Source organism: Cervus elaphus, chromosome 19 (assembly GCF_910594005.1).
Source record: "Cervus elaphus chromosome 19, mCerEla1.1, whole genome shotgun sequence".
Lineage (NCBI taxonomy): Eukaryota > Metazoa > Chordata > Mammalia > Artiodactyla > Cervidae > Cervus > Cervus elaphus.
Window position 1 is genome coordinate 25,442,623 of NC_057833.1, and position 19,415 is coordinate 25,462,037.

Below are 19,415 nucleotides of genomic sequence, written 5' to 3' on the forward strand. Positions count from 1 at the left end.
ATCTGTAAAAGTATTTATGTTGGAGCTAATGGGATATTGTGGGAAGAATCTTGATGTGATGGCAACCTGGCTTTTAAAAAGTAATAAATTGAGGACATATATTTTTTTGGGACACAAGCCTGTTGTGTCCCCCTTTGCCTGGCAAAGCAACAAGCTTTTCTACTTCACCACCCACCTCTGAGAAGAAATATATTTACTTTTTCACTTGTGTGAAAGCCAGTCTTTAATTAACTTAGTTTTGTATGTTCATCTTAACTAACTTATCTCTCTGTATGATTTTTGCCTATGCCAATAAGGCAAATGAATCTTTAATTTTTAACATAAACTTTATAAAAATTCTTTTATGTACCTTATAAATAGAAATCAGTATATGCTAAATGCACTATAAACATAGTTTAAAATTTTGTTCATATTAATCAAAAAAACCAGTGTTTACTTTTTCTTTTGAGGTCAGATTGGTGACATTGGTTCATCACATGGGTGGAGTTATTCGAAAAGACTTTAATTCGAAAGTTACACATTTGGTGGCAAATTGTACACAAGGAGAAAAATTCAGGGTATGTAAATTTTAGTATTTTTGTGTATTTCAATATAGCACTGTTTGGTAGTGGATATAATGATAATGTTCTCATTTTGTCTATTTCTCTCACAATTTATTGAGGATCAGAAATTCAATTTTTGCTATATGTGTGTTTAGTAAAAAATTTTAAATCATAGAAGTGTGGCCTCTGAGGTTTGAAATAGGCAGTGGAGCTTGAGTTAGGTCTTGAAAGATGATTAGGATAGTGGAGGTTGGTAAGTGAATAACATTTTAGGAGGCAGATGAGTAATATTAGGAAAGAATTACTATGAGTGTTGGTGAGTAAGGGGGTCAGAAGGTGATGAGGGCAGGTATTTCTTTCTTATCTAAGAGCAAAACTTTGTTCTTATAAAACGGTTCCAAGATTTAACTTGTGAAAATTATAGAACAGGAGAAAATACTTTGATTGGGATTAAAGTCTTAGTTCAAGATTGCACTTGAAGAGTTTATAACTTTGTTGTCACCCTCCATCAGTGTATATATGTAGCAAATGGTAAGTTTAGGGTAATGTTGAATTCCTGGGAGGTATACTTAGAATTCATATCTAAGATTTTGTGAACTAATCAGATATTTTCTCTTAAACTCTTAGTGCTATCATGGGGGTTTATACGTCTAAGAAAGTAAACAGGGAAATAGAAATGTAATAAAAATGAACTGAATCAACTTGGGAGATGTATTTATTTAAAATAAAATGAAACAGCTTGGACCTTGTGGAACTTGTTTTGGAAGTTATTTTAACCTAAATTGTATGATGGAAATATAGTTTTTTCTTTAATTTTTCTTTATATTTTGTTACAAAGCAGATGGGCAGTGATCTAAGAATGTAATTATAATTGTTTATATCTTATAGGAATGCGTTATTTAAGGTAAAAATTCATCATAATTAATGTTTATGTTTTTAGGTAGCTGTGAGCCTAGGTACTCCAATTATGAAACCAGAATGGATTTATAAAGCTTGGGAAAGGCGGAATGAACAGTAAGTATTTAGAAATTCAGTTGTTAATTATGTGAATCAATCACATGTCATTAGGAAACCCATGTGCCCAAAATTCATAAATTAATATATGAAAAGTTAATTCAGTCTTTGTGAAGCTTAGGGAATAAAGTATAGGAAGAACAAAGTTTATCATTATTATTATTATTATTATAATTATTGAAAATGGAAAGATATCTATGATATCTTTGAACTTTATAAAATAATTTAATAACCAATAAAAACATTCTAAAATTATTAAGTAATAGCTTACTGAATCTGGATGTTTGGGTTGTGCTATATTTTTTCTTACATTTGTCTGGTTACATTTTAAGTGGTAATTGCCTTTCATAACCTTGTTAAGCTTTCTAGTCTCATAATTCCTTGCTCTTGTACTTGATTATTACTTAAGATTTTATGAAACTATAGAACCCCTGGAATACATATACAATTTCATGTACAGAGTAGATATTTGCATCTTGTAACAATTAGCTCTGATTAAACTGTGTGGGAAGTTATTTCTGGGATGACTGAGGACACATCAGTTTTTTTTTAACTGTAGTTTTTATGAACATTTCAGGACCTAATGTAAAATATTTTCAATAAATGGATTATGCTAAAACCTTGCAAGTTACTGTAGATTTATAAATTGATCTGCTTTACTTATATTGAATTTTAGTTAAGCTGGTTTTAGGAGAGTGTACTTTGTTTTTAGGGACTTCTGTGCATCAGTTGATGACTTTAGAAATGAATTTAAAGTTCCTCCATTTCAAGATTGCATTTTAAGTTTCCTGGGTTTTTCGGATGAAGAGAAAACCAATATGGAAGAAATGACTAAAATGCAAGGTAGTATTCAGCATAATTTAAAAGCTAACATATTTTATTCCCTACTCTTGCTAATCACTTCCTTGAGAATATGTCTCTGAAAAATTTGGGCCTGGGGATAAACAGTTGGTCTTATGTAGCTTGTATGCTTTCCTCTTTAGGAGGAAACTGTTTACCAGTTGGAGATGAAAGATGCACTCACCTTATAGTTGAAGAGAATATAGTAAAAGAACTTCCATTTGAACCTTCAAAGAAACTTTATGTTGTGAAACAAGAGGCAAGTAATTGTAAAATAAGAGTGGTTTTTAAAAAATATTAGTAATAGCTTTTCTGATGAGATAAATTCTTAATTAAAGTGTTCTTTCCACTAGTGGTTCTGGGGAAGCATTCAAATGGATGCCCGAGCTGGAGAAACTATGTATTTATATGAAAAGGTATGCTGTTTGTCCCTTTTTTCATTTGTTCTGTGAGCTTGATTGTATGAAGATGACACTTTTTTATTCCAAAAGAACCTAGGATAATTAGCACATAGATCATGTTTTTTTGTCATGTTTGGGAATGTCAGAATAATTAAACAGTTGGATATTGAGGGATAGTCTATGTAGACCATGTATTGGATCTTATTTTAATCTGTCATTCTGTGCTAATTCTTGGTGATCCCATTATAAACCATAACATCCCTATCTTCAAAAACTTAGAACCTTAAAGGAAAGAGAGATGTGCATACAATTACAGTACAGAATGAAATGTGCCATAATTGAGCAATGTATGTATTCTAACTACTAGCTAACTCAGAGACTCAGGCAGGATTGAAAAGAGCAAATAAATGCTGAGTCATCTTCCTTGGCTAACTTAGTAAGGACATTCATGTTAGACAGCCTGTGGGAGAGGATGTGAAAGCTTAAAAGTACATTAAAAGTATGGCTTCAGAAAAGGGGGGGAAAGAAGGCCAACAGATAAATCTGACTAAATAGGCAGAATCAAGTTTTTAATATGTTAAAGCATTTTGATTTGTTCTGTAAGTATTGGAGTAACTGAAGAATGGGGAGAGATGTCATTAAAAAAATGACTGTAGTAGAAGGAATTATAGGCAAGGAAAATCCAGCCTTTATTGCTGGATCTTGGTGAAAACAGTGTTGTTCACCAGAATGTGACAGAAAGATATAGAAGCAGGCTTCAAGGGAAAATTTACTTCAGTTTAGGATTTAATAATTTTGAATGGAATGTTGAAGGTGAAATATGCATTTATTATGTTTCTATAAAATCTAAATATGTACTCTGTTGTGTTCTCTTTGGGCGCTTATTCTCCATGTAAGTTTCTGAGCATAAAGTTTAAAAAATATGCCTCAGGTTGCAAGAGAGAATTCTGAAAAAAATCTAGTGGTAGGACTTCCCTGGCGGTCCAGTGCTTAAGAACCCGCCTGCCAATGCAGGGAACATGGATTTGATCCCTGGTCCGGAAAGATTCCACATGCTGTGGGAGAGCTAAGCTCATGTACTACAACTACTGAATCCCACAAGCCTAGAGCCCATGCTCTGCAACAAGAGAAGCCACTGCAGTGAGAAGCCCCAGCACTGTAGCTCAGAGTAGCCCCTGCTCACCTCAATTAGTGAAAGCCCTCGTGGAGCATCGTCGATGCATTTTTAAAGACAGTACAGTTAAAAAAAAAAAAGTCAAGTGATATTTGAGAAATATTGAAGAGCATTGTATCCAGGCATTGTGCTAAATGCCAGAGATGCAGTGAACAAACTATGAATGAATGGTCCCTGCCTTCCCGGAATTTATGGTCTGATGGAGAGTAGATTGTAAACAAGCTTATAGGCAATTATGTAATGGTAATACTACTGTGGAGGAAAAGAATTAGGTGTTAGTGGTTAGACAATCACAATAGTCCTTTGATCATTATGTTTTATGAAACAGCCGAATTATGTGGAAAAATGTGTAGTTGTAAAATTATTGTGCAAAACCCAGATTTTGTCAGATTCCTAAGTGTGTTTTTATTTTGTTCTTGTCTCAGTAAAGAACCACAGAAGTAAAATTGAGCTTTTGTGCTTTTGATTACAGGCTAATACACCTGAGCTCAAGAAATCAGTGTCACTGCTTTCTCTAAATACCCCAAACAGCAATCGCAAAAGACGTCGTTTAAAAGAGACACTTGCTCAGCTTTCAAGAGAGGCAGACTTGTCACCTTTCCCTCCCCGTAAGCGCCCATCAGCTGAACATTCCCTTTCTATAGGGTCACTCCTAGATATCTCCAACACACCAGAATCTAGCATTAACTACGGAGGTAATTCACATTTTTAAATCTTTAAATTTAGTGGAATAGAATAAGTATTAGAATGTAGATAAATCCATACTATAGTGACTGGCCTTTGTTCTGAGGATAAAAGGCAGATGAAAATGCTTAGATTTAACAATTGCTTGCTATATACTAAGTGTTTATATGTTTTGTGTGTTTATAAGATAAATTTTATTGCCCCTGTTTTACAGATGACTATACTGAGATTAGAGAAGTAAAACTTGTCTAGAGTCACACAGCTAGAAAGTGGTAGAGATGTTCAGAGAGCAGATTGTTAACACAAAGAATCACAGATGTCACATGAATAATGGAGAAAATAGGTACAATGAAGTCAGAAGAAGGTGAACTTACTTCCTGTATCAGCTGATACAGGAAGCCACATATAATTAGTTCTTTTATCTTGATCTTCAGTTTTTTCCCTCTGGTTTTTTTTTTTCAGTCTGCACACAAATATGTTGTTTTCTAATTTATGAAATAATCAAAACCTTTCCTTGACTTCGTAATACTCTCCACTGACTATCCTGTTTCTCTCTTCCCTTTCATGTAACTACTGTTGAAGGATTTATCTTCATCCATTGTTTCATTTCCTTTCTTTTTACTGTCTTTTCAGTTCATTCCAATTGAATTTCAGTGCTCTTGCTGGGAGGGGGCTGACAGTTTGTACAGTCAACAGCATTGAGCACATAAGCAGCTACTCCTTCCTGGAGACATTTTTTAATTTTGGCTTTTGTATATCATTCATTTCTCTTTCTCCTTGGCCTAACTTATCTTTCCAACTCTAAATGTGGAATGTTATTCCTGAGTCATTTATTTTCCATTGAATTCTTCCTAAATGATCTCATTTAATTCTATGGCTTTTCTTTCTATAGCTGATGATGTCCAAATTTGAGGTTTTTCCTCTTCAACTGTATTCTTCACACCTCCTTGTTCATGTCTAATACACAACCTGTTCTTCACATAATCACATTAGAAATCTTGATTCAACCTCTATTCCTTTGTTACCCTTCCTTTATCAACCTTTTCTATATAAATGGTCTCTTAGATAATTGCAGTGGTCCTTTAGATGGTCTCCCTATATTTATGTTTGCCTTTCTACATTTAGCACTTAGAGAGGTCTCTAAAAACATGTAAATTAGTTCATGCTGTTCTCTGCACAAAGACAGTAGCTTTGTATTACCATAGCTTTCAGGTTCCTAGGTCATCCTTCCTCAGTTACTTCTAAGGTCATGTGCTATTGTCCTCCACTAATACTCTCTGGGTATCAGTCACAGTGTCTGTTATTCTTTAGATTTTTCTACTGTTAAAACCATACCTCAGGAACTTTATACTTGCTCTCCCTATTTTAAAGAAATCTTATTGGGTTCTCTGTAAAGGTAAGGCCCTGTCCCACTACTCCTTCCTACCACCCTGACCCCGGGCTGTCGTCTTCAGTAGTAGTTACCACTGTTAGAAGTTGTTTGTTTACTCCGTTATTGTTTTATTCTCTTCACCAGAATGTAAACTTGAAGAGAATAAGTACCTTGTCTATCTTCTCTGCTTTATTCCCAGTGCCTGGAATAGAGTTGTGGTTTAGTCCCAAAGTCATGTCTGACTCTTTTGGGACCCCATGTACTATAGCCCACCAGGTTCCTCTGTCCCTGGGACCTCCTAGGCAAGAATACTGCAGTGGGTTGCCATTTCCCTCTCTAGGGCATCTTCTCAACCCAGGGATCAAACCTGAATCTCCTGCTTTGGCAACTGGGTTCTTTACCACTGAGCCACCAGGCAAGCCCTTAGTGTAGAATAGGTAGTCACTAAATATTCATGGAAGAAATTAAAAGTCAATTTAAAATAGATGTAGAAAACTGAGTTGGATTTGAGATTTATTACAAGAGGAGCAAGAATACTTGTAACACAGCATACAGAATGAGCTTTTAGGGAATAGTAAGTCAGTCAGTTTGCTTTGAATATGGAGGAGTGAGTCTCATTAGGTTAATTGTAATTAGGAAATTAACATTTAACACTGATCTACTCTATAGACCTTCAGATTTTACTAGTTGTTCCACTAATGTCCTACTATGCTATTTGGCAAAAGCAAAAAGGTTTTTCTGAGTTAGGATTCAATCCAGGATTATAGATTGTGTTATCTTTCTTTAGTCTCTTTTTATCTGGAACAGTTCTTCTTTTCGATATTTCTTTGTTTTTTAATGATCTTGATGTTTTTGAAGAGTACATGACCATTATTTTTTTCTGGCCATATTCTAGGATGAAACTTTACTTTAATGAAAATATATATGGTGGTATATTTATAAGAGTAGATACCCCTCTCTCTCTCTCTTTTTTTTGTTAAATCTGTACAGTGTTTGGTACTTATATCTGGCTTCCATTTTAAATCTTTCCTCCTTTTTCCTTTTAGAAACACCAAAGTCTTGTACTAAGTCTTCTAAGAATTCCACTCCAATTCCTTCAAAGCAGTCAGCCAGGTGGCAAGTTGCAAAAGAGCTCTATCAGACTGAAAGTAATTATGTAAACATATTGGCCACAATTATTCAGGTAAGAATTTGGAAGAATGATCTCTGTTCCAGCGTTAATAAGTAAAAACAAAAAAATGTGTTATTTTTTATAAGATAATTGCATAAGCATAGAATTTAAACATAGATATTGAAAATCTATGACAGAAACTGCTGTTAGGGAAATGCCGTGTAAGAGTAGCTTTTTTTTTCATGCAGAAATAGCTTTTTTTTTTTTAATAGTGACTTTAAAAAGAGAAAGATCCTCAATAGACGGTCTTAGAGGAGACTGAATTTAATTCAGAATTTTGCAGCTTCAGTGTCAGGATACTGCATTTACATTTGGAAGTGGTAGCTTTTTATGATAGTGTGTATCCCAGAGTCATTGCCTTATTTAGTACTGTTTACATATGGAAAAACAATTAGCAGTGAAGCATAACAACATGTTTGTCAGTAAATTTTCATTTTTTTAAGTTCATTTTTAGTTGGAGGTTGATTGCTTTGCTATATTGTGTTGGTTTCTGCCATAGTAATTTTTTTTAAGTTATCCTTTAATGTGTTGTTTTTCTAAAATTTTGCAGTAGTCAAATGTTGACTCATTGCTTATTATTATTAAAATGTACTATGAAGTTATTTCTGAAGAAAAACAATTCTAAGGAATCCTAGTAGGATGAGATCAAGAAAGATATTAAGGAATAAATCAAAATTCAAGGTTCTGAAAAGCATAATAATAGGATATTATTTTGGAATCTGTAGAAAGAAGGAATAAATTTGTTTGTAGTAATGAAGGAGATAGTTTGTCAGGAAAATAAAGTTGATACCACCTAGCTTAACTTTGAATAGAAAATGATAGGGAGTTTCTTATTTGGGTTTAATTTTTAATTCTATTTTAATTCTTTTTTTTTTGTCATTTTAAGTGTTTAATATGAAGTAATTTCATGCAGAAATTGACAACTGAATAAGCAATACAATTATTATTTTATAAGCAAATAGTTTTTTATGTTCATCTACATTTATACCGATTTATTTGGGCACCTTTAAATATTTTAATTCTTAATATTGTTCATTAAGGTCCAATATAATGACCTTTAGTTGCTTGTACCATTGATAAGATGCATGAATAAGAAATGAAAAACTTTTTTCTTGGTATTCACGGAAAGTTTATTCTTCACAGTTGATTTATTTAGTAGTAGTCAGGGTTTTATGAGGCCCTCTGCTATATTAAACTTAACTTGTTTTAAGTCAGTTCTGCTCTTCCTCAAGGGAAGCCATCCTAGATGAGTTTCTTGTTGAAGTTTTTATAGTCAGCCAAAATGTGGTTGAGTAGCAGAAAATCCCTTTGGCATATACTGTTCATGTACTTTGGTAGCATTTATAACCTAGAAATGTAAATCCTTTCAGGCCATGGTAAATGCCCTGGAGTTTCAAATTGTAATTTGCATATCAATTACATTCACTAAAACTTCTTTTTTAAAAGCACTTGTAATTATTACATTACACTGTAGACAAACTTCCACACTACTGTGCTTAGTATAAATTCACCTAAGTTTACTTAAAAATTTGTGGGCTACATTCATTATAGTGTTCTTTTTAAGCTTTGTTGTAGGACTAATGTGTCCTACAAATTTTTTTTTAAAATTTGAATTTGGAATAGCTTAATTTTTACTTAGCCCCCAAAATTAAGTGAAACTTCTTGATTTTTTTCCTTGTAATACTTAGGTGCCTATTAATATAAGATGTTGTGACAGGTGTTAAAGAGGATTCCTCTTTTAAAGGAACTTAGACTGGAATAGGAGTTAAAACATACACACCTAATTATAACCAAATAGAAAGTTCTGAACCTCATGAGAGAGGTTTAGCTAAGGTATTTGGAGATATGTGTGGTGAGAATTTTGCTCCTCTTCCGGTTTAGGGAAGGTGTTGGGCTGGAATTTTCAATGGTTGAACACTGAAAAAGTATCATACAGAAGATGCAAATTGAAGTGAGTTTTAAAGCATGATTATGATTAGTGCATGCAAAGAATATGGGTGGGAAGTGTATTTGAGATTATTCCAACAGTATAAAAGACTGTAATCCTTCACAGTATTACAGAATAGTCCAGGGGAATTGAGTTGAGGGTGGGTTAAGGGTAGGGTGGAGCTGAAACACCAATACTTTGGCCACCCCACGTGAAGAGCTGACTCATTAGGAAAGACCCCGATGCTGGGAAAAATTGAAGGCAAGAGGAGAAGGGGACAGCAGAGGGTGAGATGGTTGGATGGCATCTCCGACTCAATGGACATGAATTTGAGCAAGCTTTGGGAGTTGGTGATGGACAGGGAAGCCTGGCATGCTGCAGTCCATGGGGTTGCAAAGAGTTGGACACAACTGACCTACTGAACTGAACTGAACTAAGGGTAGAGTTTAGGGTGTGAATATAGTGAGAGTTGAGATAAGATTGCTTACTCCAGACTGGGGAAAGCCTTTGTACAGTGTGCTAGGTCATTTGTTAGAGAATTTTTGATAGGAAGGGAAAGATGGTAACATTTGACTTGTATTCTAGAAAGTCATTTGGTTCACTTTGAAAGAGGTATTGAAGAAGGGGAAAGAAATCATGGAGGCGAGATCAATTTGAAGATTATTTCAGCACTCTTGGTTAGAGATTTTAATAAACTAAACTTCTTAGGATAGTCTCAGTGAGAATGAAAAGAGGATAGCTTTGAGATATATTGGAAAGGTAGAATCAGTAGTTTTTAGCTAACTAATTTTATATGCGGGATTAACACTAAAAATATTTTAAGATATTGTGTCTTAAGAGTACTGAAAAGTTTTAATCTTGATGTATTTTGATGGCCTGAATATTTTTGTTTAGGATTTTTAATGAAATGTTGACTACATAAAGGAATGCTTATAAATGGTTATAGATATCTTTGTATCTTCTATTATGTTTTTCCCCAATTCCGTTTCTTTTCCCTCTCTCATAGATAACCATTACCTGGAGTTTTGTGCTTACCATTTTCCTTATAGTTCTATCATATATATGTAGAAAGTCAAACTGTCTAAATGTAACAGTATATATTTTTTAGTAAATTGCTTTTTTCGCTTGATGGAAATGTTCTTAAGATATATCTGTGTCATTGCATGTGGCAGTAATTCATTTTCCTGTATGATTATATCCACCTAATTAACTTTTATTTTTAGTAGACATTGGAATTTGTTTTGGTGTTTTCATTGCTGTTTGTTTTTACTGTTACTGGTAGTGCTTCTGTGAGTATTCTTACTCATGGCTGCTTGAGAACATATTCTGGGCAGAAATCTGGAATTTCTGGGTCATTGGTTAAACATACTTCTGACTTTACTGGAAGTTGTTAATATGTTGGAATCTAGGTTTTGAATGGGTCTTCTGTTCTCACTGAGGCTTTTATAGGTGAAGCTTAACTTGCATCGATTTAGGCAAATGTCTTTGGGAAAAAGGTTTAGTACTCAGCTTTCTACTTTCACTTAGATTTTGGCCTCTGAAGGTACCTCACTTTCTTGTCAGCTTATTGATGTATTTAGACAGAGGTTTTTCTTACTTCATTATTTTGTTTTCGGCAAGTAGGTGCTTACCATACTTGCAAAAATGGAAGGCCTGAATATACATATGTATTTTGGGGAAAGAGGTGGTAAACTTGTAAGAACAATTCATAATCTTTATGGAGTATTTATTTATATAATCTTTATGAAGTGTATATATATATGAAGTATATATATAATCTTTATGAAGTATTTACAATGTTCTTTTCTTCTTCTCTCTCCCTCCCTCCTTCCTTTCATTAATCCTATCCTGGCCTTTGTGCTATAGTCATTTTACTTCTACATATGTTAACCCAATCATACATTATTATTTTTACTTTGAATAGTCAATATTTTAGAATTTTAATTATACCATAAATTGACTCTTTGATACATTTAGCATTTCTATCTCCCCCCAAAACTCCTGTACTGTTCCTTTATGTCACACCTTTTTCTCATTCCAACTCCTGGTAATCACTAATCTCTTCTTTGTTACTATAATTTTTTTTTTTAATGTCATAAAATAGAGTCATAGTATACAACCTGTTCCTTTGGGTTTTACCTAACTTGTGTGTATAAATAGTTTGATCCTTTTGCTGAGTAGTATGCCACTGTATGGATGTACCACAGTTTATCTATTGACTTATTAAAAGGAAATTTGGGTTGTTTCCAGTTTTGAGTGGTTATCAATAGAGCTGTTACAGGCATTTGTGTACAAGTTTTATATGGACATAAATTTTCATTTCTCTTGGGTAAACACCTAGGAGTGATACTGCTGGATCATATGGTAAGTAATGCTTGATTTCAAAAGAAAACGCCAAGCCTTTTGCCAGAGGGGCTGTACAGTTTTGCTCTTCAGCCAGCAACATGTAAAAGTTTCAGTTCTCACATCCTCATCATTGCTTTACGCCATCAGTGTTTTTTATTTTAGCCATTCAAACATGTGTGTGGTATTATCTCATCCTGGCTTTAATTTACATTTCAAAAGACTAGTGATACGGAACATCTTTGTCCTTATTTGATATCTGTATATCTTGTTTTAATTGAAATGACTAAAGATTTTACTTGTTTTTAATTGGATTGTTTTCTTTCCAGAGTTTTGAGAGTTCTTTATATATTTTGGATATAGTCCTTTGTTAGATAATGTGATTTGCAGACATTTTTTTCCTATTCTATAACATGTTTTCTTGTTGTAAGTTTTTTGCTGAGTTGTTTTTAGTTTTGGTAAAGTCCAATTTATCATTTTTTTCTTTTATACATCATGCTTTTGATTTCGTGTTTAAACGCTCTTTACATAAGCCTAAGTCACAGGGTTTTCTCCTAGGTTTTCTTCTCAATATTTCATAGTTGTGAGTTTTTTTCTTTAGGTCTGTGGTTACTTTTGAGTTAATTTTTGTATAAAGATTATGTTTAGGCCGAGTTTCATCTGTTTTGCCTTTGGCAGATGGTGTTTTAGTACCTTGTGTTGGACAACTTGCCTTCCTGCACTAAATGCTTTTGCACCTTTATCAAAAAATTTGCATGGGTTTGTTTCTAGTGTCTGTATTCTGTTCTGTTGATCTTGAATGTTTCTCTCTTCACCAGTGTTGTGCAATCTTGAATACTGGAGCTTGATAGTAAGAAGCTCTTTGCCCTTCCATATGAATCTTTAGAATCAGATTTTCTTTATCTATGAAAAGTCCTGACATTTTTGATAGGCATTAGGGTAAATCCTTATATCAGTTCGGGGGTAGGGGACAGTTGACATTTTTACCATGTTGAGCCTTTCAATCCATAACCATATGTCTTAATTTATTTAGGTCTTCTTTGATTTCTTTCATCAACATTCTGTAGTTTTCAGCATCATGTATGTGATTTATTCTATTTATACTTAAGCATTTTGGTTTTTTATTGTAAATGAAACTGCTTTTTAACTTTTGGTTTCAGTTTGTACAATACTGGTTTATAGAAATATGATTTTTTCTTCAGTGTGCCTGCATGCATGTGTGTGTGCATGCATGCATGTGCGTGCTGACCTTGTATCCCTAAGACCTTGCTAAATTTACTTACTAGTTGTAGGAGTATTTTTTTAAGATTGACAGAAGCAGCAGCATGGATACATACGGGTCTTTTAGCTTCAAATCCAGTCTTTTCCCCCTAAACCAAGTTTTTTTTTTTTTGCTATCAGTTTAAAACATTTATTACCTATATTAAGAGTATGATTCCTTATTGCTTTCTTCCTTAGTAACTTGAATTAAAAAAGTAGAAATTACTCTGTATCACACTAGCAATTTTAATGATTTGTAGGACTGTGATAAACTTTTACTAGATTCTAATTAATATTTTGTTACAAGATTTTATGTATATATACATACACAGATATGTAAATAAATAGGATAAAAGAGACTAGAAAATGTTATGAGAAAAGGTCTCAAATTTAGGTTAGGAAGAAATACTTTTCTGTTAATATCTTATCTCTCCTTTATCGCTGTATATGTATTAGATTTTAAAAAACTCTTTTCTTCTTCCAGTTTACCTGATCTAGTCTTGTTTCACCCTTTAGTTGTTTCAAGTGCCATTGGAAGAGGAAGGACAACGAGGTGGGCCTATCCTTGCACCAGAAGAAATTAAGACCATTTTTGGTAGTATTCCAGATATCTTTGATGTGCACACTAAGATAAAGGTAAATTTGTATATATTAGCGTGGTAGTAATTCTTTTTAGATTATGTATATTTCCTGTGATTTTTCATGTACTTCTAGTTAGCTAAATAAAATTTGTATTTAAAATTTTTTAATCCCTCATTTATTCCTTTGAATCATTTGCCTCTTTGCTCTAGCACCTTATTAATGTTTCTTTGCTGCTGCCTGTCTTTTTACTTTGATTAATTTGAAAATAAAGAATTTCGACCTTATAAAGTCTTTTCTATTAAGATAATGTGTTTGCTAGTACTATTTTTCTTGTTTTTTACCGCTATTCATCTTGAGTTGTATGTTTTTCTTTTGTTTGTTTAAAAAATGGAAGTTGGAAAGGGTTAGAGATCATTTCATTCATTCCTCTCTCTCTCTCTATGTATCTAGTCAGATAACTTCCAAAACTGTAAAAGACAATGCTGTCTACTTTTTATTATAATAATTTTCCTTTGTTGAAGGGTCACTGGATTCCAGGTATCAATCTCTCATAGTAAAGTAATTTGGGGAAAGATTTAGATGAACTCTTAAATTTATTTCCTCTTCATGTATGATGCCTGAGCACAACTGATCAGTTTTCTTCTCAGAACAACCCATTTGGATGTTTATTACAGCTTTGTGGCAGTGTCATAGTCAGTGAGGTTTATTTGAGGCACAGTATTATTGCTAATTTATCTTTTCCCTAATGTTTACTCCGTGTTACAATAAAATGATCAGTCTGAGTTACAGAATGTTTTCAAACAAATACATTAACTTACTTTTGATTTTAGTGCATGTTGTAGACAAAAATATGAAAGATAATGTAAGTTAATAAAAATGCAGTTTATCCAATGCTTATATTTTGTATTTTTTCAAAATCCTTGATCATATTTCACCTATTTCTAGATTTACAAGTAAGTTTGAAGGAGTCTTTCTTTTCTTGAAAGATTAAAAAGCTATGGAATCACAGGCTAGTTTATCCCTATTTCCAATTAGGATTCTGAATATTTGAAGAGTAAAGTCTTCTTGGAATGGCCTTTTTTTTTTTCATGAGAAACATTGAGAGGTATAAAGATAGAGTATAATGGCAAGCAGATTTCATCTTGGTGTTTTATTGCTAATTTGTAGATCACTTGGTGTCAGTCATTTAGCTATTCTGGACATGCAAGTTCCCATCTAATATAAAATGTTATAAACTTGCTATGTGTACAGAGTCATAATCTCAGTTTGGCAAATTTTGTTCTCTGATTCACTGGACCTTTTTTTGTTGTTAATAATTTTTTTTAGTGAATAAATGGTTATTTAAATTCTATATTGCTTTACAATTTTGAAAAGTTTTGTATACATGATTTCATATAATCCCGTAATAACCCTGTTTGCCCCCACTGTCGTTATATTGCCCTTCCCAGTTCTGTCTCCCCAAGGGTAACCATTAGTTTGTACTCTATATCTGTGTCTGCTTTTATGTTTCCTTCACTAGTGAGTCACTGGAGCTTTGAAAACGATTGTTACCCTTTAGTTTTCTAATGTGTAACCCAATTTTTTAAGCTTCTTCTACAAACTTGGATTACCAATATTTCAAGTAGTAGTGGTTTTTTAGCTAATTTCAGGTTTGTCATGCATCTAAAATATTAAAGCCTATGGTTTTTTCCTACCATGAAACCAATATGTGCTGTCAAATGTATATTTGTAAAATAAAGGAGAAAAGGAAAAAGTAGAAAATAGCTATAATTCTGTAACCCAAATACTCCCAAAATTATGCTGTATTTTCTTTGTCTTTTTTTTTGCATAGCATTTTTTTCTTTTCTTCCTTTTAAATGTAGCCTGCCCTTTATCAGGTACTGCCACATCTACTGAACATTACCAGGAATTTAATACTATAATTGTCTACATTTTACAGATGTGAAACTGCTATGTACAGAGATTGAATAATTTTTCTAAAGTCAATTATCTAATAAATGCTGGACATTGACTTTGAACCCTTTTTTCTCTAACTTCCCTGGTGGCTCAGAGGTTGAAGCGCCTGCCTCCAATGCGGGAGACCCGGGTTCAATCCCTGGGTTCGATCCCTGGGTCGGAAAGATCCCCTGGAGAAGGAAATGGCAACCCACTTCAGTATTCTTGCCTGGAGACTCCCATGGACGGAGGAGCCTGGTGGGCTCAGTCCAGGGGGTTGCGAAGAGTTGGACATGACTTCACTTTCACCTTTGTCTAACTTCAAAGTCTGTTCTCCTAAACCCTTATGTTTTCTTGCTCCCAACCCCCTTTCTTTATGAGATAAAATTAACATGTAGCATTGTGTTAGTTTTAGGTATACAACAATAATGGATTCATATGGGTATGTATTGCAAAATGATCACCACAATAAGTCTAGTTAAGATCTACCACCACACAAAGTTTTTTTTTTATGATGAGAACTTTTTAGTTTCACTTTCTTGGCAACTTTCAGATATACAAAATAGTATTGTTTATAGTCACCATACTCTACATTATATCTTCAGGACTGGAGTAAGTAAAATAACTGGAAATTTGCCTTTTGACCACCTTTACCCATCTTAACCACTCTCCTTCCCCTGTCTCTGGCAACTGCCAGTCTGTAACTATGAGATTTTTCTGTGTGTTTTTTGTGGGATTTTTTTTGATTCCACATATGAGTGAGATCATATACTTATTTTTCTCTGACTTATCTCATGTATCATAATGCCCTCAGGACTATACATGTTATTACAGAAGACATAATGGCTTTTTCATGGCTAAATAATATTTCATTGTATATATACCACATTTTCTTTATCCATTCATTAATTCATGGACGTTTAGGTTCTTTCCATGTCCTAATTTATTAATGCTATATTGCTTCTTGATTATCATGCTGTAGATACATTCTCTTAGTATATAAATGAGTAAATCATGTAAATATGGCTTAAACTTGTACAGTTTTTCATATCATATTGGTATGGTATTCCTGAGAAGCACTGGTATTTATTTGTATTTTATAGCATTGCATAGTGGTTACAAATTTGGACTGTGTAATAAAGTAGATTTGGGTTCAAAGTAAGTTAACTTTAATTGCTTCAGTTTTCTTCTCTGTAAAATGGGGATAGTAGTGTCTGAATCATGAGTGGTTGTTTTGTGAAGGATTAAAATCATTTTTTACCCACTGTGTTTACAACCACTCTCTGACAATTAGATTTGTGTCAGTAGATATTTGCTGAATATTGGTCATGCTACTTTTTAAATGTCCAAATCAGGACCGGAAGTTAAATTTATTTTGTCATCTTAAATATCATGTGTACACCTCTAGCCTCATTCTTCACTTGTCTGCAACTTACAGCATGCAGCATGCTAATAGTTAGCTTAAGATGAGGATGTCTGAGATTGTTATCAGCATCTTTTTCTGTGTGTGAATTTTTCCTTTTCAGCACTAATCAGCTTTGGTTCTTCATGTGCAAATACCTGCTTTTGTATTGAACTATGAAGAAACAAAAGAGCAAGAGAGGAGTTGAGGGAAGACCTTTTCTTTCTGTGTTTATGCTTTGTTATTTGCTGATTTAGTGTTAAGTCTCAGGGTACCTTGAACTTGTTTCAGGAACAGGTTTGTATTGGGAATCTGCTGATTTGGTGTCTTGTGCAGTGAGCTAAGTAAAAGAGAAGCCCATCTTGTGTTAAGTAGATGGTAATGGTATAGAAGAAATCTTAGCAAGGACGAAAAGAAAGAAAGAGCTTAACTTTCTTAGTCCAATCTGTTTACAACTTCCTCTACTTTTTAAACAGGCTTTGGGAGCTCTATGCTTAATGTCTTAGAACTATAGAATTTTCCTTTCTTACTGCCAGGAGGTAATGTTGGGAGCATCCTATGTAGAATTGTGTATGGACAAGGAGGAGACATGTCCTAGGGTCTGTACTAAACTGAGTCAAGCATATTCCCACAGAAACATTGTAAGAAATGGTGGCACTATGACATACTCTTGGGGGCTCACCTGTCCACCTGACTCCCCATTTCTAATGGCGATAACTGTGTTATAGATCTAGTAGAGTGACATGGAATCTGGAGTCAGACGAGCATGAGTGTGAATACTGGTTCACAACTGTGTGATTTGGAGCAAGTTAATCTCTCTAAGCCTTAGTTTCTTTATTACTTAGTCTCTGAGCTGACCAAGTGATTAGGGCAGAGATCTTTATTTAATCAACAGGCTCAAGGATTTAAAGGTTAACCAGAAACAGTAGACCTTTTCAGGTGGCCTAGAGATTATTTTGCTTTCTGATTGTAATGGTCTCATATAACTATATACCGCCATCCTGTAATTGTTTACACTTTAAAAATGTACCACTAGATTATATTTGCAGAGCTATAGGTTTTTTCTCTTTTGCATCACAGCTTTCCAAATATCTCCCATATTTATATTAAATACATAGGAAAAGAGAGTTAATAGTAACTTACTGAGCACTATTCTTTGTTAGGGTTTCTTCTAAGTGCTATACAAATATTAGCTAATTTAATCCTTTATGAGATAGGAGTCATTACTATACTTATTTTTCAGAATAGAAAATTGAGGCACTTACAGGTTAAGTAATTTGCCCAAGGGCACAAAACTTAACATGCTCTAGAGCCAGTAATTAAAACTAACTAGTCAGTGCCAGAATTCACTGCATTATATTGTTCCAAGATTATCCTTATGTATAATACTTTTATTCTTTTGTTTCTTTCAAGTGCAATTTTAAATAGTTAAATCTTAATTCTTGACTCTGTGGGCTGTTTAATTATTCTTGCTTGAGTTCACCTTTACACTACTGAAAGTAAAGTTTTTCCCTTTTGACTTTTCTGAATCTGCAGAGTTTAGGATGTGAAGTGAAGTGAAGTGAAAGTCGCTCAGTCCTGTCCGACTCTTTGCGACCCATGGGCTCTTGAGTCCATGGAATTCTCCAGGCCAGAATACTGGAGTGGGTAGCCTTTCCCTTCCCCAGGGGATCTTCCCAACCCAGGTGTCTAACCCAGGTTTCCCGCACTGCAGGCGGATTCTTAACCAGCTGAGCCACAAGGGAAGCCCAGAGTATAGGATAATAGTTCTTAAATTATTTGGTTTCAGGATCCCTTTTCATTCTTAAAAAATGATCGAGGAACTTGTGTTTATGTGGGTTTTATTTATTCGTATTAACTGTTTTTGAAATTGAAACAGAAAGTTTAAAAATACTTTTAAAGATGCCTCAGTTTTTTAACAGTTTCATTGAAGTACATTTTACATATTTAAACTCAACCTTTTTTAAAATATATGATTCAGTGATTTTAATAAGTCACCAAATCATGCAACTGTCACCGTATACATTTTAGAACATCTTCCTCTTCCCCACTAAGATCCTTCATGCCCATTCTTAGCCCTGGTCCAGGCAACCATTAATCTACTTTCTGTGTTACAAATTTGCCTTTTCTAGACATCCCGTATAACATAAATATATAATAGGTAGTGTCTTATGTCTGTCTCCTTTAACTTAGTATATTTTTGAATTTCATCTATGATTTAGCATGTTAGTAGTTTGTTCCTTTGTGTGGCCAGATAATAGTCCATTATAAGGAAATGCTGCATTTCTTTATCCATTCACCAGTTGATAGAAATTTAGGTTGTTTCCAATTTTTGGCAGTTATGAATCATGCTGATATGAACATTGTCTGCAAATCCTTGTTTGGGTGTGTTTTCATTCTCTTCCATAGATACTTGGGAGTAGAATTGCTGGGTTATATTGGCAGTCCTCATTTAAAATATTTGAGAAACTATCAGGTTTTCACATCATTTTATATTCTTAATAGTAATGTATCAGTGTTCAAATTTCTATCCATTCTTGCTGGTACTTATATGTTTTCTTTTATAACCATTCTAGGATATAAAATTATTTTATTTGCATTTCCCTAATGATTAATGTTGTTGAACGTCTTTTCATCTGCTTCTTTTTCATTTGTATGTTATCTTTGTGAAATGTGTGCTTAGATCTGGTGCCCATTTTTTGGTTGGGTTGTGTGTTGGCTTACCAAGTTGTAAGGGTTCTCTGTAAATTCTTGGTACAAGTCCTTTA

At 33.7% G+C, this 19,415-nt stretch overlaps 1 protein-coding gene across 9 annotated transcripts in view; it reads left to right on the forward strand.

Annotated features, from left to right (window-relative positions):
• ECT2 (epithelial cell transforming 2) overlaps nt 1-19,415 on the forward strand; it is a 56,515-nt gene that overhangs the window by 9,879 nt on the left and 27,221 nt on the right. For 7 of the 9 annotated variants that reach the window (XM_043874626.1, XM_043874624.1, XM_043874623.1 and 4 more), the window contains 8 exons: nt 450-557; nt 1,483-1,556; nt 2,269-2,399; nt 2,540-2,655; nt 2,750-2,812; nt 4,444-4,666; nt 7,074-7,210; nt 13,245-13,364. In XM_043874626.1, coding sequence (XP_043730561.1) covers nt 450-557; nt 1,483-1,556; nt 2,269-2,399; nt 2,540-2,655; nt 2,750-2,812; nt 4,444-4,666; nt 7,074-7,210; nt 13,245-13,364 — 972 coding nt within the window. The remainder of the gene's footprint in view (nt 1-449; nt 558-1,482; nt 1,557-2,268; nt 2,400-2,539; nt 2,656-2,749; nt 2,813-4,443; nt 4,667-7,073; nt 7,211-13,244; nt 13,365-19,415) is intronic. The other 2 variants (XM_043874629.1, XM_043874632.1) reach the window with 1 other exon arrangement.